This window comes from Micromys minutus (assembly GCF_963924665.1).
Source record: "Micromys minutus genome assembly, chromosome: 33".
NCBI lineage: Eukaryota > Metazoa > Chordata > Mammalia > Rodentia > Muridae > Micromys > Micromys minutus.
In genome coordinates, this window is record NC_137968.1 from 246,159 (window position 1) to 273,093 (window position 26,935).

A 26,935-nucleotide genomic window follows, 5' to 3' on the forward strand; every position below is an offset into this window, starting at 1 on the left:
TTTCTTCTTAATCATCACTAATTTCTTGGTTCTGGCTAACCAGCATCAATTGTCCCAGTAATCCCTTCAATTTATCACTCTAAAGTTGGAGCTACACATCTGAAGTTGCCAAGTTCTGCTGCCTGCAATATCTGGAACATGACCTCCTTGTTCTATCATATAACTTTCTGTTTTCCAACTCCTTCATTGCCTAAGCTTGGCTGTCCTGGATCTTAGTCTGTGGATTGACCTTGAACTCAGAGATCTGCATGCCTGGATCTAAACTTAGCTGGGTAGGATATTGCCCCAAAGCCTCACTCCCTTACTTGGCTATCTCATAGAGTACAGGATTCAGCTCTGTTTCACTTTCTGGTACTCCTTTCATACTCGAACTGCATCTTTTATATTTTTCCTTTCTAAGCTTGCTGTGCTTGTTTAAAAGACTCTTCATGAGTCTTATCCAAAGAACAAAGTCTCCACTGGTAATTTTTTGAGACTTTCCTTGTCAATGCAATTAATATAAGTCGCTTTTTTTTAGTGTCATGTAGTATCTTCAGACAAGGGCAAAAAGCAGTAACATTTTTCACCAAAATATCACAAAACAGTTGCTAAGCCACATACTGAAATTCTTCTCCACTGAAACCTCTTGGGCCAGGTATAAACAGTTCAAATTACTTTCAATAACAATGTCTTCCATATTCATTCTATGATAGCCTATGAAGCCCCACTTAAGGCATTCCACTGCTGTTCATATTTAAAGTCCCACAATCCACATTCTTCCAAACAAAAGCATGGTAAAGCCTATCACAGTAATACTTCACTTCTGGTTCCAACCTCTGTATTAGTTAGGATTTTCCTGCTGTGAACAGACATCAAACTCTTATAACAACAACATTTAATTGGGGCTGGCTTACAGGTTCAGAAGTTCAGCCCATTATCTTCAAGGCAGGAACATGGCAGCATCCAGGCTGGGCCAGGCACAGGAGGAACTGAGAATTCTACATCTTCATCTGAAGGCTACTGATAGAATGTTGACTTCTAGGCAGCTAGGATGAGGGTCTTAAGCCCAGGTCCATAATGACACACCTACTCCAACAAAGCCACACTTTCTGATAGTGCCACTCTTTGGGCCAAGTATATACAAACCATCACAATGACAACAAAAACCCAAACCAACCAACCAACCAACTAAACAAACAAACAAAAACAAAACAAAACAAACAAACAAACAAAAAACAGAATCAAAGATGAACCTCAATGTCTCTGTCCTGAGCTCAGAGGTCTGTCCCTTAGTTTAAGACTCTGTCACCTGGAGGCTCTGGCCCCTTGATCACAAACCCCTTTCTTAGGTCTAGTTGCTGCTCAATGTGGCCAAGGGTGACAATCACTATTTCCTCCATCCAGTATTTGTTTTGTTTAACTGCCATTTTGACTTGGAAGCTCACTAGGTTGTACATAAAATGGACCTTCAGTTTGCTTCCCTAGTGCTTTGCTCCTGTACTTTACTGAATTTCTCAGGCAGGATAATAAATCTGTAATAGTCTTCCTACTAAACTGCAATCATTGTGAGGAGAGGCCAGGGATGGACCTTGCTTCACTGTATTTACATTTGGCACAGAGTTCCAAACATCTTATGCTCTAAGACTACATTGAGGATGAGACTTGTTCTCTGTTTACAGATTTACTAGCAAGCTTGGAAGGCAGATGCAAATCATTCCTGTGTGTGATGTTCAAATGTTATCAAAAATTTACTATCATATCAATCTCTATTTCAAATGATTGGAACACAATAGTGGAGCTTCTTTTCTTTAGGTATGCCTTTAAGTATGCCTCTCAGTGCACTGTGGTTAGCATGCAATAGAGAGGTGTCTGATGCCACAGAGACTCAGAATGATCTGGATGGTGTGCTGAGAAGGCTATTTCAAACTCAAAAGACAAAAGATGCAGCCTGGAATCAGGAGTGTGTGAGTATGAGTGTGTGTATGGATGTAGGTGTAGTAATTATATACTTTCATCCAGCTAAAAAGCTACATCTAGAAACAATTGTGAACATAAGTATATGCAGAGACATATATCCTGGGCTTTAAAGTCATGGAAGTCCCTTTGGCAAGGAAGAGAGAGACAGCTTGCTGGAAGTTCTGTGTCCTGGAGGTCCTACCCTTGTTGGCTCAAAAGCAGTGGGATATGGAGTGAGCTGGGTAGCTGATTGGCTGCAGAATAACTGGGACTTATAGGAAGGGGCCTTACTTGTGCAGTTGCCACACCAGGTAATTGTGGCCTCTTCTTCAAGCAGCCACATATCTGCCTGTGAGTATCTGTTCTCCCTCCCCAACTTGTTATTCACTGTCTTACTCTGGCTTAGCAGCCACTCTCATGGCCCAGTCCCTGTGTCGTTTAGTTTCTCTGCCTGGTTCTTCTCTCACTCGGGGCATGCTACCTCAAAAGCCCTTTCCCACATATTCTGTAATGCAGTGTAACCTGGGAGTCATGATCTACTATAGAAATATTATAAAAATATGCAGAGAGATTCATCTATATTCCTTAGTCAGTCAAACAGCTAAATCCCCTTTTGATTTTGTAATTAAATGTTCTGTCTTCAAGCCAGGGGAATTGTGGAACATACAGCATCTAGCTGGCTGGTGCCAGAGTATTATAAGCTCAAGTCCAGTCCAGGCTAGGCAGAGAGACCAAATATCATAAATCAAAAGTGAGATAAGCCATACATCACATATATTCTCTTACCTGTTGAATCTAGTTGTGTTGGTGTATGTGTGTGTGTGTGTGTGTGTGTGTGCGTGTGTGTACGTGTGTGTGTGTTTGTGTATATGCACGTGTGTACATTTTGGATATAAAAATACAAAGAGGTCCATGAGAGGGGAGGAAGAGATTTTAAGATGGAGAAAGACAATAATTAAACACATGATATGAAGGCATAAAGTGGGACTGTTTGGGAGTAAGGAGATCAGTAGGAAGGAAATAGGTGGAAGGGCAGAATAGATGAATAAGAAGAAAATATCATGACACATATGCATGAAAAGGCCACAATAAAACGTAAACATCTGTGTGCTAACTTTAAGAATCAAGTTAAAATTGAGTTCCCAATTAGAACATGATGGTGCGCTTGTAATGCCAGAAGTTTGGTAACTAAGGCAGGAGGATTGCCATGGATTTGAGGTCCGTCAGGGCTGGATAATGAGACCTGGTCTTAAACCCACTCACTGATATCCCAGCTCAAGTTTCTTGACCCAAAGCTAAGAAAAAAAATTGGATGATTGAATGCATTTTCCCAAACTAGAGAGCTAGAAACTTTTTTTAAAGTTCTATTTCATAGATAAAGTTGGTCTGGATGCTGAAATAGGCTATAGACACCTCTCTCTCTCTCTCTCTCTCTCTCTCTCTCTCTCTCTCTCTCTCTCTCTCTCTCTCTCTCTCTCCCTCTCTCTCCCTCCCTCCCTCCCTCCCTCCCTCCCTCCCTCCCTCCCTCTCTCTCTCTCTCTCTCTCTCTCTCTCTCTCTCTCTATCTATCTATCTATCTATCTCTCCGTTTCTGAGCTTCTGGTAGATGGAGTGTTTCATATTTGGCCAGGCAAATGATACTCTCTCCTTACATATTTTGACACCCAGGAAAACTGTGGAAGAAGAAAGAGCAACAATTCTGCAAAAAGACTAAGAGACTGGGGGGTGGGTGGCAAGGGAACAAAATTATATGTCAAAATACTCAGCAATGAGAATAAATACACAGAATGAATTAATTTGGGTTATTATCTTTGGGAAAAATAGATGGCATATTTGAACTGAAGATGGACCACTCCTAGGGAGCATTGATCAACAGAGAGCTGGACAGAGATGAGATGGCTTTCACCTAGGACTGCTTTTGAAAGCAGAGTCAGGAAAAATAATAGGTATTGGAAATCAAGGAGTGAAGACATTGATTGATGATGGCAGAGAGTGTGACTTACCCAAAGTGGGGACATTTCTAAGTAGTTGGTCACCTTTAGATTTCCTGTGAGGTGTCCTGAGTCTTCGGGGAGATATTTGGTAATTAGGTAGCAGACTAAAATAGAACCACTGAATATGCTGACATTTTCACATCTTCATTAAATAACATCAGCAATAAAATCCCCTATTTTCTGGTCACAAGGTAGAATGCAGACATGAAAGCACAAAAGAAAAGCTGTCTAATTATATCACCAAAGAGAGCCTTCAGTAGTTTTATCTATCTATCTATCTATCTATCTATCTATCTATCTATCTATCTATCTATCTATCTATATACAATCCCACTTAAGAAATCATCTGAAGTGTTCCATGTTATAACCAGCCTTTCTTGTGAAAAAACAGTGATGATCATCTGTAACTTCGTATCCAGCAACTAAATAACCTTCAGTTATGCAGATTCAAAATAATTTACTTTATATCCTATGGATTAGAAATCTGCCATTTGGCATTTTAAAATCTTTACAAACAATGTTACAGTGAAGCCTTTGCCAATAGGACCAAATATCTAACCATGATGATCGTCTTAAGATAAATGCCCAGAACAAACAGCATGCATGCTTTTAAGAAATTTTAATAGTATTCAAGCTTCTGTTATAAAGGTCATGTCAGTTTATTTTCCTGGATCATGCTGACTGCGTAGAAGCTTTCCCAGTGTGCCAATAAAGTGTACTTTTAAAGATATTAATTCAGGGGAAGACTGGCCATGCTAATCAGGCACATTTGAGAATGGCAAAATTTTGCCACTCACATTTCTGTTAGTAAGTTTGCTTTTCACACATGATTTTCTCCTATCCCTCTGTTTTCTCTTTAGCATTATTTAGGTGCCCATCCTACATGGAATTGTAGCTATTTTTTTGAGGTAAGAAATGTTTTTTAATTTATATTTTTCTTTACCCACTAAAAGCTAGAAAAGATGTGTGTGTATGTGTGTGTGTGTGTGTGTGTGTTTGTGTTTGTGTGTGTGTGTGTGTGTGTGTGTGTGGTGTGTGTGTTGTGTTGTGTGTGTGTGTGTGTGTGTGTGTGTGTGTGTGTGTGTGTAGAGATGTAACATATCTATTCACTCCCCATATAGGAAGTCTGTGACCGACCAAAGTACAAATAATACTAAAGTCCAACATGGTCAACCAATGTGTATTTGGTGTTACTTATAGAAGTTTGGGAAAGGGGTTACTTACAGGAGCAGAAGTAACTCAGAGACAGTTTCATCTAAACATGGATGACATCTTATAAACCTGGTGTCCTACCTAAAGCATACTGTGAAGGGTCCTGTTTAACATTACAAATCCATTTTCCCTTTAGACTTCACTTATATTTAACTTGCCCTTAGATTGAAATCAGTTACTTGAAAATTCCCAACTTGTTTTGGAAATCAAAATACTCCTAACAATAATTACAACTCCCCTAACAAGGAGCCACTCCACCCTTAGTAACAGCCAATTAGCTCTTAAGGGGAAAGCACTTATGTCTTAAAATGGATTGCTTAAGCTAGTCACTATTTTTCATACTAAGCTGAAATCATTACTAGCCAATAAAAATGTACCAAACTGAAGATTTCAGATGTTAGCCAATCATGTAACTGCCAAGTTAGAAAGCTCCTTACTCTGCTGAAACTGTTATAAAAAGGCAAGGCTTCACCAGCTTGGGGCCTTCCACACCCATCCACTGTGTTGGAGAGGTTGGAGGGTCTGAGCTCAAGCTTGAATAAAGACTCTCTGCTTTTTGCATAGAGTTGTATTTCTTGTGGTCTCTGGTGGTCTGTGGGGGATCTTGTGATATGGGCATAACATTTGGGGGGTTGTCCAGGATCCCTCAGACCTCCTCCCAACCAGACTCCTGGAGTCAAATATCATTAATACATGTGCCTTGGTTGATGTCTGTTTGAATGTCTAGCCATTTTCCTTTTAGTAACTTTATATACTGGTTACTTAGTAATGGCCACACAGGATCCCAGCAGACATACTGGACCTGCCTCCCAAGTTAGCCAGGGCCATTGGACTTCCCTGAATCATTAGTAGGTGACCAAATCTCCTTGGATTTTTAAAAGAGACATTCCAGGTCATGCCTGCCCCACTGACACTCAGCTGTTGTCTTACTTTGGCTTTCGGTATCCCACACAAAAAGGCATTAGTATGTCTGTGTTTCTCTCATCTTTTATTGTGTTTCAACCTTTTTAAATTTAGGATGATGGGATAGACCCAGGCAATGCACTTGACTCTTTTCCTGAACAAATTTAAGTACTTTAGGACCAGGGCTAGAGACTTAGGACTAGAAGTTAGAAAAGATAGATTACTTTTTGCAGGTCAGAGTAGCCAGCTTTCCATGTTGGATGACCACCTGTGTCTGGGACTTCTTTATAGTATAAAGAGTCAAGAATGTCATTTATAGGTGGCCTGGACACCGAGACCAGGTCCTTTATACTTCCACCTGGCATGACCTCATAAACAATCTAACGGACTGGCTGAAACCGCTACTCCCTCTGAGACCCAACCTCTCAGTGAAAGATGACAAGACAGAGAAACCTAAACCAATCTACCCTGTTTTATAGGATAGTGAGGATGCAGATTTCCTTCTCTTCTCTCCGCTACCAGCACCAGATGCTGGCCTCTGATGCCCCACAACCTTTGCTGGAAGGAGTTGAAGTAGTACAGCATGAGCAAATGCAGGAGGGGTGGCTGGATCCTTAATTAGCCCCCCACACACCAAAGAAAGAGTTTCTAGGGATTAGGCCAGGCATGAGACACCAGACATCACAGTGATTCTCCCCATTAGCACCATGGGGCTTCCAGATAACCAGAGGAACCAACCCATGTAATACTGCCCTTTCTCTACTAGTGATTTGTATAATTGGAAGATCCAGAATCCTACATTTTTGGAAGGGCAAGGGACCCTTATAGATCACCTGAATTCAGTAATCTTTACCTACCAACATACTTGTAATAATTGTCAGCAACTGCTGCAGAGTCTCTTCACCACAGAAGAGAGAAAAAGAATTACCAACGAGGCTCCTGAATTAGTCTGGATAAGAACAGGGCCCCTCCTAACAAATTGATTACTAACACCTCCTTTCCTTAGGTCAGGTCCAGCTGGGACTTTATCATGGCTATTGGTAATGAAAGGCTCTGGGTCTACTGCTAGACTTTAATAGGGAGTCTCCAGGTGGCCACTTACTGTCCCACTGATTTGGTCAGAATAGGTAATGTTTGACAATAAGATAGGAAATTTTCAGCAGCTGTTCTAGAAAGAATTATAATAGCATTCCGGACCTATATCTTGCTGAACCCGGAATTATCAGGGAACATGTCAGCAGTGATGATGGCTTTTGTCAACAAAGCAACACCAGACATAAAACATAAGTTACAAAGAATAGGTAAGATGCAGGAAAAGTTCATAAAGGAGATATGGGTGGTTGCAGAGAACGTATCAAATAACCAAGAGTTCCCTGAGGACAAATGGGCTTTCTCCAATGCCCAAGATATTTGGAAATTGGCCAAAATCTTGCTGGCAGCCATAGAAGCAACAATTTTGACATCTTGTGGGTGACAAAAGTAAGAGACCATTGAGAAGGGATCAACACTAACTCCAAAATAACCAATGTAGGTATTATAAAGAAGTAGGGCATTAGATCAAAGATTGCCCTAAGCAACCTCCTTGAAAACCAGGTCAAACAAAATTGCTGGGAGAAGAATTGAGCAATTAGGGAAGACAGGGATTGGATTCCCTGCCCAAACCTAGAGTATTTATGATAATGTCTTCATGCAGGAAGGCAGGTACTAGATAAAACAAGGCCTATCCTTGAATGAGAAGGAAGGATAGGAGGGAATAATAATGTTTTAGAAAGAGAAGGAGCTGGAGAAGGAATAGCAGGGAGGAACATGGAAGCAGATGTTAAGATTCTTCTCTGTGCATAAATACAGGTTGTTATGAATATTTAAAGGGATAGGTTTGTATAAGATCTTGTGCTGTCTAGATGGGAAAATTATATCATATTAATTGGATCAGAGGTTACTGTGTGATGCTTCCTTTCATGTGGTGACTGAATTGAGTTCAAGAGAAGGTGTAGTGGCAGGACGCACCAAGCCTGCCATGGAATTGGGATATGCGGAACTGGCGTGGTGACAACTTGCCAAGGGAATTGTAAATGAAAGCAGCATGGCAAGGTACCATGCTGGAATGACTATCAAACTTCCAGGGTCTGGGGGCCAGCAGGGAGCCGCTGAGATAAATTAGTGTAAGTTTCTAAGGCACAATGGAGCTGGAAGTAGCGTGGGAGTAAACACCTTAGTCAGAGAGAGCCAGGAGCATGTGGAGCGGTAATTCGGGAACCGGTCCCACTACTTATTTAATATTTACTGCAACAGGGTGACCATTAGAGTGGGGGGGGACAAGTTTTTTAGTGGCTACAGAAATCTAACATTCAGTTTTCACTGAGGCTCATAAGAAATTGTCAAACAAAAAATTATGGGTACAGGGAACAATAGGCACGAATCAACATACATGGACTTGAAGATCAGTGGATCTTGGAATAGGCCAAGGATACCATTCCTTCCTACTTATGGGTGAATAACCCTACCTCTTCTTAAGAAGAGATTTGTTAACCAAAATTGGGGCCCAAATTACTTTTGACACCAAAGAATGTCCATCACAGATAAGGATGAGTGGTCAATATAGTTCCTCTCTTTATCATTTAAAGATGGATATAGACTACAGCAAAAAGTAAAAATCCCTGGAGAAGCCTCCACATAGCTATGAGGATTCTCCTCAGCCTTGACAGAGACTGGGGCAATGGTACTAGAGGCTTATTGAGCCCCTATTTGAATAGAATTAAAACCAGGGGCCTCTCCAGCTGGGATAGGACAATATCTAGTGCCACAGGCTAAGAAGGGGATCACTCCCATATTAGAAGATGTAGAGATTCTTATACCCTGCCAGTCCCCATGAAGAACCACACTCCTACCAGATAAAAGCTTAACTCCAATGATTATAGGCACATACAGGATCTTTGAGAAATCAATAAACTAGTCATTGACATTCACCCCATGGTGTCTAACCCATATACCCTACTGAGTTCTCTGGAGCCATCCAAAATCTGGTATGCCATACTAGATCATGAAGAGATTTTCTCCATTCTACCTCTAGCACCTAATCTGCTGCATTTGAATGACATGATCCTGATGAAGAATTCAATAGGCAACTTACCTAGACCCAGATACCCCACTATCTTCAGTTAGGCCCTATATGAGGACCTAGGTGAGTACCTTCTAGAATACCCCCCAGACCAGCCTCCAACAACACATAGATGACCTCTTGGTGGCATCAGAGACCCTGCAAGAACGACAGCAAAGCACAGAAGACTTACTGGCAGCTCTAGGTGACCTGGGGTATAGAACATCAGCTAAACAGGCCCAACCACTCTGGAAATAAGTCTGGCAGTTCCTCAGAAAATTGGACACTACATAAAGACCCGGCTATACAACTCCTGGACATGTACCCAAATGATGCTCCAACATATAACAAAAACACATGCTCCACTATGTTCAAAACAGCCTTATTTATAACAGCCAGAAACTGCAAAGAACCCAGATGTCCTTCAACAGATGAATGGATACAAAAAAATGTGGTACATTTACACAATGGAATAACTTGGCTATAAAAACAATGACTTTATGAAAAATTTAAGCAAATGGATGGAACTTGAAAATATCATCCTGAATGAGGTAACCCAGTCACAAAAAAGCACACATGGTATAAACTCACTGATTAACTGTATTAGCCCAAAAACTCAGATTACCCAAGATGTAATTCACAGTCCACATGAAACTCAAGAAGAAGGAAGAACAAAGTGCAGATGCTTCAGTCCTTCTTAGAAAAGAGAACAAATACTCCTAGGAGAAAATACGGAGGCAAAGTGTGGAACAGAGATTGAAAGAAAGGCCTTCCAGAGACTGCCCTACCTGGGGATCTACCCCATATACAGCCAGCAAACCCAGACAGTATTGCTGATACCAAAAAGTGCACGCTGGCAGATGCCTGATAGAACTGTCTCCTGAGAGGCTCTACCAGAGCCTGGAAAATACAGAAGCAGATGCTCACAACCAACCATTGAACTGAGCATGGAGTCCCCAATGAGGGAGTTAGAGGAAAGGAGCTGAAGGGCTTTGCAACCCCATAGTAAGAACAACAATATCAATCAACCCGACTCCTTCCCCAGAGCTCCCAGGGACTAAATCACCAACCAAAGTGTACACATAGAGGGACCCTTGGATCCAGCTGCATATGTAGTAGAGGATGGCCTTACTGGGCATCAATAGGAGGAGTGGCCCTTGCTTCTCTGAAGGCTAGATGACCAAGTGTAGGGGACTGGAGGAAATTGGTGTGTTGGTGGAGGAGGACCATTATAGAGGTAAGAGGAAGAGGGATCTGGATGGGAAACTGGGAAAGGGAATAACATTTGAACTGTAAAGAAAGAATACATCCAATAAAAAAGAAAGATAAAAGCAGTCCCTAGACAAGATCATATAGTTGTACTGACCATGCCAACCTTTTCAAAGTCGGTGTGATTGATACCTGAATTCATTATACCTGTACTTACCTAGCCAACCCTCATCCATACCTAGGGGACATTGTACCCAAGTGGTGGGCCCTCATGGACAAAGACAATGCCTTGAAACCCAAGCTGCAACACTTATAATTCTCATGTTCTAACTTGTAATTGCTGACACTTTTTCTAAAAAAAAAACCCTCCCAGACTTGGGTCCCCAACCATGCTTCCATAGAGGATGTGCTCCAGCACCAGCACAAAATTGCTCCTTTAGTCACATGGTTCGCCGATTTAATTTTTGACTTGCAGAACCTGTTGGCTGGCAAACTAATAAGACAACACTACTTTTATGTATGCCTGGCGCACAAAAAATGCAGTCAAAATTTGGAGAAAAAAATATGGGAGCACTAACTACTATTTCTGTTGTTCATGAGATTGTGTGAGTACCAGAAACATTTGGCACCTACAAAAGATGATCTCATTCAGGTAAACCAGGATAAAAACTCAAAAGACTAAAAGTGATCCTCTGGTGGACAGGGGTACAAAAGGACTTGTAATACTATACTCGTTCAGTTTACTCAGAAAAGAAAGAAGACCACTTTGGGATATAGGCTAAACTTGGGGTTCTTAAGATTTATGATGGTTGGGGGGTACAGCCAGGGGTGTTCCTTACCATCTATCTTGTTAGAGAACCATGGATTCCTACTCTGCCATTAGGGCCAAATCCTGTGCTGGCCCCATCTACACTACTACCATTCTACACTTAAAAACCCACCATTAGTATAAGGCCAACCCAGAACTTCAAGAAAATTATGTCCCCTGTGGTCCAAACAAAAGAGGCCTTCCAAACTGATGAGAACTCTAATCTTTGCATTTGCATAGGAGTTGGATTCTTGGTTGTCTCTGGTAGTCTGTTGGGACCTAGAGATCTGGGCATAATGTAATGCCCAACCTTCAGGCAACTCAACAAGTTGGAGAGTTTTCTTTCCAATTAATTGTGCTCTAAACCTCCTTCAGAAAGCTTGGTTGGTTTCTGTTCCTTCCATTCAACTGGTGCGGTCTGAATCTTCTTTGCAGCTTTGTTTAGAGTGACTTTCAGAAGTTTTACTGTTTAATCTTTAGAGGGAAGGGCCTAGTGAATCTGGTCAGCTTTGGGGACTTCTTGAAGCTATTTTGAGTGGTTTACTATTCTGCTTAAGGAGATTCCTGGAAGGTTGAAATGTTTCATTTTCAGAGGAAACTATTATGCAACAACTAGTTAGACAGGCAACTACCTCAAGTACTACAGTTACTGTCTTCATTTTAACAAAATGTCCGGCCTCTCATTTGGGTGAGTCAGGTAAGTGCATCAGCTTGTGAAATGAGTGTGACTCCATGGAGTGAGTTAAGCAGAAACATCATGGTCAAACTATACATCAGAAGTTTGTTCTATAGGAGAATGAGTGGTAGGAAGGCTAGACCAAAGTAAGAGAGACCAACCAGAAATGATATAGGTCTGAAGAGCTGTGTATGCTACAACATTTCTGTTAGCCTAGCATTTGGGAGGCTAAGATAGTAGTATCTTGACTATGAGGACACCATGGTCTACAAAATTGTGTGTGTGTGTGTGTGTGTGAGTGAGAGAGAGGGGGGGGCGGACGTTAAAGATTTATTAGAATGGCTTACAAGCTGTAGTCCAACTAGTTCAAGAATGGCTGTGTACCAAAGGAAGGTCCAAGAAGCAGGTAGGTGTTCAGTTCATAAGTTTTGTATTCTTTGTATGCCAGATCCCAAAGAAGTATGCTCTAATAATGGATGGTTCAGCAAAAGTAAGAGTGAGAGCAAGAGCAAAAGTTTCCTTCTTCCTGTGGACCAGTCCAAGATGTATCTCAAAATATCTGGGTGAAAGGTGGATCTTTCTACTTCAAAAGATCCTGATTAAAAGAGAGTCTTCCCACTTCAGATGGTTTAGTTAAGAAAAGAAATCCCTCACAGGTGTAGCCAACCACTTCAGTTTTATTCAACTCCAGATTTAGTCAAGTCTACCCTTTGTCAACCTGATACACAATAATATTTCCTTATGTCGTACTTAGTTTCCAAATGCAAACACTAACTCGGTCATAATTATGCCTAATATGATATAATTATCTCTCATATAATGAAAAACACATTATATATTTAACCAGGTCATAGCTGGCAGTGTCCCTTGCTTTTGAGATATTTAAGTTATTGCAAAAATTAAATGTGACAATCAGTGATACTCTTTTAATTGGTGTTGTATTAGATGATAAAGACATTGATAAAATAAAATGTAATGTCTGTACAAATACATTCTCAGCAAAATATTATATAAATACTCATGTCTTATAACTGGTCACATGGCCTTAACTGGTATTTATAACCACCTTCCTCTACTACCTATTCTGTATTTCCTATACCCTCACCAAGAACTTCAATAGGTCTTGGTTCTTCACCTGGAAGAATGACCAAGAAAAGCTATCAAACCTCTGAATTCTGTCCTAAGGACTTGCAAAAAGCAAATAATGTGACTGAATGCTCAAGGTAACAGTAGTATTACCAGAATGAGTGGTGTGAAAGGCCAGCATTGTACAGTTTAAAGATACCAATTAAAAGCATTAAGTCACCACCTAGAGGAGTTTTGTTTGCAAAACACCATATGCTCAAAAAAAAAAAAAAATAAAAAAGGCAGAATGTGACTGGCATAAGAAAGACTGACCCTATAAAGACCAGCAAGGGATGCTGGCCTCATATTGCTAATGGTTAGCTGGCTTGGTACAGTCCCTGCTTCATTTCTCATCAAGAAAGTCATTAAACTAATTGCCTCAAGCAGGTCTGTATTTCATGTGTATAATACCTATAATTTGGGGTTTGAATACAATTGCTGTAAATTATACAAGTCACAGGAAAGTGTCATTAAACCAATATAGGTTTATTCAAAGAGTGTAGTTTTAAGCAATCAACATTCTGTAAGTGAAATGATGCCTTCTCATTTTTTATAATCAAAGAAATTAGATACTTCAAAGCTCAACTAATTGTTATTTCCCACCCCACCCACCACCCCAAATCATGGACATTTTAAAGTAAATTTTTATCCATTTTGGAGATTTAGTCATTTTTCAAACCATAAACATAAATTCTGAAGCAGATAAAACATGGAAGTAATGTTTTATAGAAAGTTTTAAAGCTTAGTTCTCCCTATTCTGGATACTTCTGCCTGGACAGGAGGGACAGAAACATCATGCACCTCAAATTGCTTAAACTAGCATGGGTTAAGGCAGAAAAAATACCTACTTCTTGCTGTACAAAGTCGTATATACACAGACACAAGGAGGGAGGGAAAGAGAGATATTGATCTACTATGTCGGGGGAATGGGTGATTCTCAGCAGTCACTGAGGATAGTTTACTAAAAGCACCATGGGTAGATGTCTCAGTTAATGTCAAAGAAATCAACAAGGACAAGTAGGTTGAGCCCTAGTAGGTATTTCATACATTTATTGGATGAATCAATGAAATATGGGACGAATTCTAGAAGCTGCCTTTCTGTGACCCTTTGAAGAACAGTAGTCAGGACAGGAAAAATATAGGCTCCCTTTTAAAGAGGGAAAAATGGAAGACCTTTGGGAGGTCACAGAGGAGGTGAAACAAGACAGGGAGGAAATGATACAGTAAAAGTAAGAAGCCGGCTGTGGTGGCACATGCCTTTAATCCCAGCACTTGGGAGGCAGAGGCAGGGAGATCTGTGAGTTTGAGGCCAGCCTGGCTTAGAGAGAAAGTTTGAGGACAGACAGCAGTTGAGAGAAAAAACAAACCCACCTAGCTAACCCCAGAATGGACAGAAAAAAGAAAAGGTAGAAAGAACCAAATCAGATCTTAGAGCCTCATGGCTCTAAGACTCCAAGGCATGGGGTTCAGGGAAGTGGAGGCCTCATTCAACAAATAGGCAACTCTGAATGGGGCTGCCAATTGAGCACCCAAGAGAAGGTACTTTAAGAAGAAAATCTCCCGATAAAACTAATAGAGGTCCATACACCAATAGACTTACAAGTGCTTCAAAATGTTATTACTAAAATAAATCAGTGACTTCAAACCAGGCATGAATAAGATTAATTCAGTGCAAACCTTGCAGAGGACCGTCAACAGAAAAAAAAAAATAAGAAAAAAAAGACAAGAAGGGGCTGTAGATATTGCTCAGAAGTTTGAAAGACCCAGGTTGATTTTCTAGCCTCCACATGGTGACTCACACCCATCTATGACTACAATTCCTGGGCATTGGAATTCTCTTCTGATATCTTTGAGTATCTTGTGTATGCATGGTACACATATGTACATGTAGGCAAAACATAAATATAAAAAATACCAAAATAAAATTTAAAATGGACAAGAACTCTAGAGATACAGATGAGAACATCAGCAAAGTGGAAGAAAAACAGCAAGGAAATTGAGATTTTTTGAAGGAAAAATGTTATAAATGAAACGTCTGGTGAATAATAGAACAGAACCCACCCACAGGGATAAGCTTCACCCATAAGGAGAAGACTCACCAAGGAGAAAGAGGGAGTATAAAGGGCAGAGAACAAAGTCTAGAAACACTGCAATCAAGCATCATCAGTAGCAGCAAATACATGAACAAGGAGGCATGACCACAACATTCATGAATTCTTGGATCAGGAGACCAAACCCAAAAGCTCAAAGGGCCCAAGAAAGAGCCCAGAGAAAAACCAAAGGCAGTGAGAGAGAATCTGTTCACTGGGACTATAGTGGGGAATTCTCTGAACCTAGAAAAAGAGATGGATATGCCAATGCAACAAGAAAATAGAAAAAGCTAGAGAAGAATCTCTCCATGGCATGTAATAGGCAAGAAGCAAACAATATTAAAGGCTGAAATGAAAACTGAAAAGCTGCCCTCAAAGGCAAACACATCAGAGCAGCATCAAGTTTCTCCCCATTCAGTATCATTTCATGTGTCTTGATTCTATGTAACACTGTGGCAGGACAACTGTATTCTAAGAGCAATAAATGTGGGTTTTGTCCAAAGAGTTGTGAAACATAAACAATATACTGTGGTGTAACGATGTCCCTAATACTCAGGATTTAAACATGGGATTTCAAGACTTGAACCAGGTGAGGAATTACCTAGAATTAACAAATACAGCATGTGATTCAAATACAAGGCCCAGGTATTTGAGAAAACCGCTTCCTGTTTGCTATCTCAGGAGATTAAATTGACCAGATCAATTTCTCCCTTCAATCTGACTGTAGAAATGCCAACCCTTCAGCACAATTTATTTTCCTTTTCCAATGATATGGCCATTTCTAACTATTAAACTCTGTCAACAAAGCCAAAATGAACTTTCAACGAGTTCTGAGCAAACAATTTCACAGCGTTCACCAGCCTGTTAATGGCAGACAGGAGGTCCAGTTTTCAGTCTGCCATTGTATGCTTGCATACCTCTCTGACCTGTAGGAAGAACTAACCTTTAATGCCCTGTACCCTAGCAGTCCCACCTTGTCCTAGGACTCTGGGCTCTGCTTGCTAAACTCCCAAATTTTCCACTGGAAAACGTTCCTGTTCTAAGTCCATCAGACTTGTAGGCACACTGCGTTTTATTCTTTTTTAGGAAACTGTGGCATTTGTTCCCTTCAACAAACAGTTCCTGAAGAAAACAGTATTTTGTGCATATTACTGGGGACAGGATTCACAGCTGGGGGTGCAGAGAAGCCAGATCAATGGACTAACATGTTTTCAGTTGGTTTTAATGATATGGAGAAGTAAATTTTGACCTCTTGTTGGCAATGCAATTTTCCCTACAGAGCTGACTGACAGGCACTGAGCCAGTCTTAGTCTCCTACCTGGTCACCTTGGTAACCAAGGCTTAGATCTGTGGGATATTTGCAGGACATCTGGCAGGATTAAAGTTCAGGCTACAGCTCTCAGAGATCAAGCTCATAGCTTTGAAGATCTCTAGCTAATTAAACACTAAGCTGCCACTGGCAAGGATATGGAATGACCCATCACTGCTGGTAGTCAGGTGAGCGGAGTGATTGACTGTATCAGAATCAGACAACTTGCAACTGGTTTCAAACGGCAACCGGTCCCCTTGCTAATGGCTGGATTTGGGGCACCTTAATGATCCTCTCTGAGCCTCAATTATTTTCTCATTTGAAAAGTGATTTTAAATGAAGTACCTTTCTAATGGAAAGAAAAGGCAAATAAAGTCATACATTTCAAGGAGGGCTTCCAATGTCCCAGAGGAGCTAACAATGCTATAGCCAAATGAAATCAATAACAAGACTATCATATGCTCTCACATTAGACTATCTGAACACAGCACAAAGAAAGATATGTTTTGGATGTAGATAGACCAGAGCTGGTGTCTTTTCTTTGCAGATCAGTGGCTATGTAAACCTAAGTTAATCTAAGTCATGTGTGAAATGATCAAGAGGTTTTGTGAATAAATAGATAATGCATGAACAGACCCTATACTCAGCTGGAGTTAGCAAGAGGTCAGCAAATATTAATGACTACTCTTCCTGCATTCAGTCACGCCCCATGTGACCCTAGTTTTCTCCCACATCTCCAAGTTCTTTTACATTTCAAGTTTGTCAGTTGGTGTGTTTTATTAAACAGAATACCAAGAAACTCATAAGTAGAGAAAAGAAGGTTCATGCTGTTAAATATCTCAGAGTAGCCAAGAAGTGAATGACAGACACCAGAGGCACCAAGATGAGACACAACTTAAGTGACACCTGCAGTAGTGCTGGTTTCTTGTAGTAACTGCTATAGTGGGAACCTGGCCAAGATGTTTTTGCAGGTCGTCTTGACAGCCCAGTATTGGGGCCTTATTATGAGGGGTACAGACCACAGACTAAGACCTCCAAAGTCTACGGTTCTGCCACCATGAGCTCATATGACTCTAGGTAAATCCTTGCATCACCTATACCTCAGTATCTTCAACTGCCACGTGATGGAATGATTATAGTCATGACGTCATTAGGAAGAACTTGATTGAAGGTTATCCTGTAAACAAAATGCATGTGTCTGTCATGGATGAAAACAAAAAAAAAAAAAAAAAAAAAAACAACATCCACAAAGTTCAGAGTTAAGTTCTCTGGAATCCAGGCAGTTTTGGTTTATGACATAGTCTCTGGGCTCCACCTTCCAAGGCCTGGGATTGCAAAGGTGAGGCATCACACCTAGCTTTCCCTTACCCTAACTAGATTTAACCCTGTATCTCCACCACTGTGCACCTTGAAATCTGGAAAGGCAAATGGCTCTTTCAGATAAGGAAGTTCTGGTACCCTCCAAACCTGGGACACATACTAAACTTCCTTTGGGTACTTTTCAGCATTGCACCTAGTGTTCCATGGGCACGGAGAGGTGGCTTTTCCCTGTTTTCCAAAGTTCCTGCTTTCTCCACCACCAGGGTCCAGCCTACACCTGCCTTTGCCCTAAAATAGAGCTGGTATCAGGGCTTGATATTTCTTAGGAGTTCTCTATGGTTTCCTATTTATGTTTCACGTGCAGCAGGTTCCTCTGCTACTCAAGCCAGTTATCCCATGATATGAGAAGGGCTTTCTTATGCTGAATCAATAATTCCCCCAAAGAATGATCTGTAGGTATTTTGTGTCAAAACAACTCTCCTCACTGCCAGAGAACAGAGAGAGATGGAAACGGACACAGCACCGTGTGAACAGACAGCATATGAAGAAATTTCCCACTGAGATCGGTATTGAAAATAGTTTGCAACTTTCCTTATAAGGTCACCCCATGCCACGCTGAAGCTCCTAAGGTCTCATTTAGAGAGTTAGAGGTTTAACAGAAGATTCAAGTTGCCTAACAGGAGCTGGACACAAGTGCCATTCCTGAAGTCCCTCTAGGATGGCCCTGCCAGCAGGATGGGCATCTCATTGTCTCTTATCCACTGTGATTCAGTGAATGAGCTAGCCAAGTGTGTCACCAGGACACCCCTCACAGGAGGCAATGCTTTTACATATATGAATTAGAAAACCTCTTAGGCAGTCTGATGACTTGGAAATGCTGGAGGCTTTCTTCCCACTTTGTGGTGCTCATCTGTTTCCAGTTGGAAGAGGGAATGTTGGCATCGTGGACACTGCCCTAGACACTGTGGAGTGAAGCCTCAGGAACTGAGTTGACTGTATGTGTATATCACTCAGGCTGCGGCATCTGAACCTGAGAAGCCAAATGGATACAGAAGTCTAGAAGTTCTTATCAGCAAACAGCATTTCGGAACAATTAATCTGTGCCAGGGCTAAACCAGATGGAAACAGAGACGAATGAGACAAATGCCTGAGCCAGGTGGGGCAGAGAGAAGGAAAAAATGGTGATCGAGATAAAGTTGAGAAAAAAACATAGGAAAGAGGATTTGTAGGAGCTACAAATACCCAAAGAAGTCTAAGTTTGAGTTGGAAAAACAGAAAAAAAAAGGTGTGTGTGGGGGTGTATAATATAGAGACCATGAAGGTGGCTTAGTAAGTAACAGCATCTGCTACACACACACTAAAAGTACCTGGGCTTGAGTTCCAAGCACTCACATAAAAAGGCCAGCGTGGCTGTAGGTATAAAGTCAGCATTGGGGGCAGATTCAGGGAGCTGGCCAGGGAGGTAAGCTTCCGGTTCAGTGAGAGTCCCTGTCTCAAAGCAATAAGGCAGAGTGATCTTGATGTCTTCCTTTAATCTCTGCACATGTAGAATGGAGAGAATGCACACCACACACATACACACACACCTTGGAGAGAATGCACATGACAAACATACACATGCATGCACACACATTGCTGACTCAACACTTTTAAAAAATTTTTTACAATATTTAAAAATTTTTTTTATTGGGTACTATGTTTTTTTTTTTTTTTTTTTACATTTCAAATGTTATCTTCTTCCCCGGTTTCCCATTCATAACCCCCATATCCCATGCCCCCTCCCCCTGTTTCTATGAGGGTGTCCCCGAGCCCTACACTCCCACCTCCCACCCTGACATTCCCCTACACTGGCACTTCGACCCTTGGCAAGACCAAGGGCTTCTCCTCCCCACTGACGCCCAACAAAGCTATCCTCTCCTACATATGCAGATGGAGCCATGGGTCCATCCATGTGTACTCTTTAAATAGTGGTTTAGTCCCTGGAAGCCCTGGGGAGGGGGTCTGGTTGGATGATATTGCTGTTCTTTCTAAGGGTTGCAAACCCCTTCAGCTGCTTTGGGTACCTTCTTCTCAGTTCAGTGGTTAGCTGTGAGCATCCGCCTCTGTATTTGTCCTGCTCTGACAGAGTCTCTCAGAAGACAGCTATATCAGGCTCCTGTCAGCGTGCACTTTTAAATTTTTTTTTAACTAAAAGAGCTGACGATTTTATTTTCACATCTCACAATGTAAGTAAAAACCGCACTTTTTTTTCTATCACTTCTCTCTCCAGAAGCATTCTCTCTGTTAGGAAGGAAGTTCTTTGTCCCGCATCTAGTAAACACTGAGGTTCAGCACCAAGATCTCCTGGTGAAACAAGAACAGAACGATAAAGAGCGCTTCTGTTCTTATCCGTCTGGCCCGGTCATCCCAGGCCGTGTGGGCACCAACACAGGGCAGGCGGGAGGTCTCATCATTGGAGGCCCCAGCATCATGGGCATGTGGCCTCCCATGGGTGTTCTCATCCCAGGAGCTGGTCCCACAGGCATCACCCCAGGAGGAGGAGGACCCATCACTGGCATTATGAGAGGGCCTCCCATGTGGGGTGCAGGCATCATGCCAGGCTGAGGAGAACCCGAGAAACTGGGAGGAGGTGGGATCATGGCCCCTGTAGGCGGAGGAGCAGAGGATGGAGCTGGAGGGATCTTTCCTTGTTGAAACACAGCCGTTGTTTTGTCAATCAGGCTCTGGGCCTGCTCTTCCATCTATTTCTGGTAATACTCTTTCATGTTCTCTTTGTGTGTCTGACCACTGCAGTGTGTCTTCTTCACAGACGGAGAAACGTCGGTAAGATAAGTATCACAGTAGTTGAAATAAAACTTAGGTATGTTGCCTCACAGGCCGTTGGCTACCCCCCAGCATGCACTTCTTGGCATCAGCAATATTGTTTGGGTTTGGTGGCTACATATGGTCTGGATTACTTTTCCTTCAATCTCTGCTTCAAAATTTTGGGTCCTCATTATGTATCTAGTGTGATAGTCTATGGCTTTTTATTGGGGAATTGAGTTCATTGGTGTCGAGAGATATTAGGGAGCAATGACTGTTGTTTTCTGGTATTTTTGTTGCTAGAGGTAGAATTATGTTTGTGTGGCTGTCTTCTTCTGGGTTAGTTGAAAGAACATTACTTTCTTGCTTTTTCTAGTGTGTAGTTTCCCTCCTTGTGTTGGAGTTTTCCATCTATTATCCGTTGTAGGGTTGGATTTGTGGAAAGATACTGTGTAGATTTGGTTTTGTCATGGAATATCTTGGTTTCTCCATCTATGGTCATTGAGGGTTTCTATGGATATAGTAACCTGGGCTGGCATTTGTGTTCTCTTAGGGTCTGTATGACATCTGTCCAGGATGTTCTAGCTTTCATCATCTCTGTTGAAAAGTCTGGTGTAATTCTGATAGGTCTGCCTTTATATGTTACTTGACCTTTCCTTACTGCTTTTAATATTCTTTCTTTGTTTTGTACATTTAGTGTTTTGACTAATATGTGACATGAGGAATTTCTTTTCTGGTCAAATCGATTTGGAATTCTATGGGCTTCTTGTATGTTTATGGACATCTCTTTCTTTAGGTTAGTGAATTTTTCTTATATAATCTTGTTGAAGATATTTGTTAGCCCTTTAATTTGGGAATCTTTGCTCTCTTCTATAGGTATTATCCTCAGGTTTGGTCTTCTCATTGTGTCCTGGCTTTCCTGGATGTTTTGAGTTAGGAGCTTTCTGCATTTTGCATTTTCTTTGACTGTTGTGTCAATGTTTTCTTCTGCCACTGAGATTCTCTCTTCCATCTCTTAAATTCTGATGGTGATGCTTGTATCTACATTTCTTGATCTTCTTTCCTAGGTTTTCTATCTCAAAGATTGTCTTCCTTTGTGATTTCTTTATGGCTTCTCTTTCCATTTTAAGGTCTTGGATGGTGGTGTTCAATTCCTTTATTTGTTTGGTCATATTTTTCTGTGATTCTGTAAAAGATTTTTGTAGGGTTTTGTGTGTGTGTGTGTGTGTTGTGTTGTGTTTCCTCTTTAAAGGCTGCAGCCTGTTTACCTGTGCTGTCCTGTATTTTTTTTCTTTTTTTTATTGGATATTCTCCATATTTATTTTTCAAATATATCCCCTTTCTCCCCACTCCCACCCCTCCACTTGCTTCCATGAAGGTGCTCTCTCTTCCAACCACCCTCTCCACCCCAGTGCCTTAGCATTCCCCTACACTGTGAAAATGTGCCTTCACAGGACTAAAGGCCAATTCTCCCATTGATGCCAGACAATGCCATCCTCTGCTACATATGCAACTAGAGCCATGGGTCTCTCCATGTGTACTCATTGGTTGGTGTTTTAGTCCCTGGGAGTTCTGGAGGGTTTGGTTGGTTGATAATGTTAAGGGAGTTACTTATGACCTTCTTAAAGTCATCTAACATCATCATGAGTTGTGATTTTAAATCAGAATCTTGCTTTTCTTGTGTGTTGGGGTATCCAGGACTTGTGGTGGGGGAACTGGGTTCTGATGATGCCAAGTGGCCTTGGTTTCTGTTGTTAGGTTCTTGGACTTGCCTTTTGCCATCTGCTTATCTCTGGTTTAGCTTGTCTTGCTGATTCTGTCAGTGGTTTGACCCTCCTGTAAGCCTCTGTGTCAGCACTACTTGGGGGACCAGCTCTCTCCCAGCAGGATTTGGGTACAGAGACCCGTGGCACAGAGTCAGCACAGGGCACAGATAGAAATGGGAAGGATCCATACCTAGACTGTTCCTGTGTCCTGAGTGCTCTGGGTAGGATCATCTTGGGCCAGGAGTTTGGGCAGTAGTGGTGGTCTCTCCTGGCTCTCAGATGTGTCAGCATTCCTGTGAGACTGGCTCTTTCCCAGTGGAGTCTAAGTTCAGAGAACTCTGGCACTGAATTGACACTGGGCATAGGAGAAACCCCCAAGAATTCTTTGTTTAGGTCTGTATCCCATTTTTTAAAAAACATTTCTTTGTTTATTATATATAAGCTGTCTTCAGACACACCAGAAGAGGGCATTAGATCCCATTACAGATGGTTGTGAGACACCATGTGGTTGTTGGGATTTGAACTCAGGACCTCTGGAAGAGCAGTCAGTGCTCTTAACCACTGAGCCATCTCTCCAGCCCTGTATCCCATTTTTAATAGGGTTATTTGGTTCTCTGGTTTCTAACTTCTTGACCTCTTTGTACATATTTGCCATTAGCCCTCTATCAAATGTAGGATAGGTAAAGGTCTTTTTCTAATCTTTTGGTTGCCATTTTATCCTATTTAGAATATCCTTTGCCAAGTGACCTATTGTAAGAGCTGTCACCTCCTAAAGTTTTCACAACAGTGTCACCAGCTAGTCAACAAACTGTTCAAACAAAGGAGACTATCAGTGATATTTCCCATCCAAACTACAGCATAAATTATTTTTAAACATTAATAGCTGATCTCTGATTCAGGGTGAGACTTATCTATCTGAATTTACATACGACTGTTTAGTATTCCTTATCCTAAGCAATTAATGTGATGTTACAGTTAGGAGAAATAAATTTTGCTTTTGCATGGTCAAGAGGGTAAATGGGTTTAACAATAAGGTATCATACATTTCAAAACCACTATCAGATAATTTTGAACATTCCTACTACAAAGAAATGATAAATATTTGAAGATATGGATATGTAGATTGCTCTGATTTGATCTTCATACAATAAATTCATGCATTAAAATACCACAGCACAGTGCACAAATGTGTTTAATTATTACATATCAAAATTATGTTAAAAATAAAATTTAAACACATTTTAAAGGATGGGAACTCTTTAGAGTCAGGTTCTAATTGATGAGGAAAAGAAAGCATTTCTGAAATGAAAATTATTTAAACATCTTTATTTCCAGTTTGAATATTAAAAGTTTAATTTTGTAAAAGCCAGGCCATCATGAATTCCAGAAGAACTTAACATTGGACAAGTGACAGGCTTTCTGCAGAGATTTGCTGCCTCTCAGCTTCCCAGCCTTTTCTCTTTCAGCTTTATGCATGCCTTCCTCCTTGGTAGCATAACACTGGACACACTGGCTCTCTGCTTCACCCTGCACTGCTGTAGTTTATCTCAAATACTACCCATATAACCTACTCTGCCTGCTCACTGCCCGCTCATTATCCACACCTCCCTCTTCCAGAAAGCATCTTTGCAAACTTGGCTTGGTGCTAAAGGTCTTCTCTAAATTCATAGTGGTTCCAAGTTGTCTACATTGTCCTTGAGGCAACATTTATGATTTTATATTTTCCCTAATTCTGGAGTACAAATTTAAATGAGATTCCAGCTGTTTCTATACTTTCCCAGGCTGTTTGGCAGCAGCTGGGGTCCTCTGCTGCCCTGACATTGTAGGAAGCAGAAGATTATAGCAAATGCGTGTTTGTTTCTACCGAGGATTTGGGGAAGCTGGAGGATTTTAGAAAACCAGCACTAAACTGCAGCAGGCGGTTCCACACTAGAGAAGAACAAAACTTAGTAAGGATGATAACTGTGCTCAGCAGTTTCTGGAAGAATGCAAGGATATTACCTGGGCACAGTTCTAGCTCCCAAAGAGATACAAAATTGGGTCCCAAGAGGCCCATTGACAGAGACAGAGTCTTGTTAATTATCAAATTTTTTTTAGCCAGATGTGAAACCTCTAAAATGCATTGTATTCTCCTTCTCTGTCTCTCTTCTCTCTCTCTCACTGCTCCCCACTTCTGTGTGTGCCTGTCTCTTTCTGTCTTCGTCTGTCTCTCTGTTTCTCTGTCTCTCGGTTTCTGTGTGTGTGTGTGTGTGTGTGTGTGTGTGTGTGTGTGTGTGTGTGTATGTGAACACATGTATGTATCTCCTTAGAAATTTTTATATTCCAGGACAGTTTGAATGAAGTAAGGAATTTTCCCGTGCAATGGGGGCAAACACAGTGTTATGGCTTGTTTATAATGGGATATTAAACCTATCATTTGGGACAAGAACTGTTGAAGTAAGAACTGCCTTGTTTAAATGAACAGTTACAATTAGGAAGTTCCAAGTGAAGATAAGATAACATTTTTTTATGCAATGTCACCCTAATTCTATTTTAAAATGTGAACAAGTGCTACTTACAAAAAGCCTGTGAGAGGTCATTGAAGTGGCTCCCTGGGTCAAAATTCGGCTGTCACATCTGATGACCTGAGTTCAGTTCCCACGATCCACGTGGTGGAAAGAGAACTGCTTCTGGAAAGTTGTTCTCTGACCTCTGCATGTTGCTTCATGCTCCATACTACCAAAATATATGTGCAAAATTAAAAGATATCTCTGATGAATGCCAAACACACTCTCTTTATTTATCTAGATGTTGCAGACTGTAAGTAATAGTTCCGCCTCATTGTATGCTTCCTATGTTTTTATGCAGAGATGTGTGCCTTTGTAATAGGAAAGAGGTAAATGTTATAAAATAATAATAAGCAAATGATACCAAATAAAACTTGAGTCTGTATGTGTATCAAGGGAGTCGTGGTTAACCTGGGCCCAGGGTTCAGTAAAGCCATGTCTTCGCAGAAGAAAAACACAGAACAGGCAATTTCTTCTGCCTTACAGAAATAAAAGATGATTATGTTGTTAATTTCCTCTTAATTTGAATAAGCAACAGTGTTGAATAGGTGGGGCCACCATGATATTTTCCTTTTTTTCAATTTCCGGTTTTATTTATTTATATTCCCAGATCACATTTTCCTGGTTTGAATAACTAAAGGTTAATTAACTTAATCTACATTTGGAAAAACACAATTTGAGTCATTTGTTTTATTCTGTTTTTTTCATGAGCAGTTTTCAGAAAGCTGACTTTAATGCTGGTCCCTCTTGCTTAGCTTCCATCCTATTATGATCTAGCAACAACAAAAATTTTAAGTTTTTGACTCATTACAGGCCTTTATTTCCATTTTAACTTATATCTGTTTTAATTATATTATTTCAATCCTTCTACTACTTTTGAGTTTAATTTTCTCATTTTTATTAATCAAACAAATTTATTTTAAAAAAACAGAGATAAATGAAGAGATTTTAAAAGCATTTTTGCATAAAATTGTATGAATACATTTTGGTCAGTACTTGGTTTTTTTAAAGGTTGGATAGTGTGCATTAAGATCTTACTAGTTACAATGAGCATAAAGTACATGTAAAACAAGATGTAACCTAGAAATAGTCAAAGTTTTCTTGGTGTGTTAAGATGAAACATAATGATTTTTTTTCAGCCTTTGTATTTCTTGAACTTCATATAGTCTCTAAGTTGTTTCTGGAATGTTCAGAGCTAAGGTTAGTATCCAATTATCAGTGACTGCATATTATGTCTGTTCTTCTGTGACTGGGTTACCCCACTGAGAATAATATTCTCTAGATACATCCATTTTCTTAAGAATTTCATAAAGCCATTGTTTCTGGTAGCTGAGTAGTACTCCATTATGTAAATATACCAAAATTTTTGTATCCATTCATCTACTGAAGGACAGCTGGGTTTTTTCCAGCTTATGGCTATTATAAATAGAGCTGCTGTGAACATTGTGGTGCATGTGTCTTTGTTGTATGTTGGAGCTTCTCTGGGGTATATGCCCAGAAGTAGAATAACTGGGTCTTCAGGTAGTACTATATCCAATTTTCTGAGGAATCGCCAGATTGATTTCCAGAGTGGTTGTACCAGCTTACAAACCCACCAACAGTGGAGAAGGGTCCCTCTTTCTCCACATCCTCGCTAGCATCTGCTGTCATCTGAATTTTTGATCTTAGCCATTCTGGTTGGTGTGAGGTAGAATCTCAGGGTTGTTTTGATTTGCATTTCCCTGATGGTTAATGATGTCGAGCACTCCCTTAGATGCTTCTCAGTCATTCAATATTCCTCAATTGAGAACTTTTTGTTTAGCTCTGTACCCCATTTTTAATAGGATTGTTTGATTCTCTGGTGTCTAACTTCGCAAGTTCTTTGTATACCTTGGATATTAGGCCTCTATCAGATGTGGGGTTGGTAAAAATCTTTCCCCAATCTGTTGGGTGCTATTTTGTTTTCTTGACAGTGTCCTTAGCCTTACAGAAACTTTGCAATCTCATTAAGTCCCATTTGTCAATATTTGACCTTAGAGCACAAGCCATTGGTGTTCTGTTCAGGAATTTTCTCCTGTGCCTATGTGTTCTAAGGATTTCCCTACTTTCTCTTCTAATAATTTCAGTGTACCTGGATTAATGTGGAGATCTTTGATCCACTTGC

General features: G+C 40.7%; 1 protein-coding gene across 1 annotated transcript; it reads right to left on the bottom strand.

The window, feature by feature from the left end:
* Positions 1–20,062: 20,062 nt before the first annotated feature.
* LOC308414198 (U1 small nuclear ribonucleoprotein C-like) lies at positions 20,063–20,419 on the bottom strand (the record flags this gene model as incomplete). Its single annotated transcript, XM_080909403.1, has 1 exon — positions 20,063–20,419. One exon carries the CDS (start codon positions 20,417–20,419, stop codon positions 20,063–20,065), a length of 357 nt encoding a protein of 118 aa, XP_080765529.1.
* Positions 20,420–26,935: the final 6,516 nt, after the last annotated feature.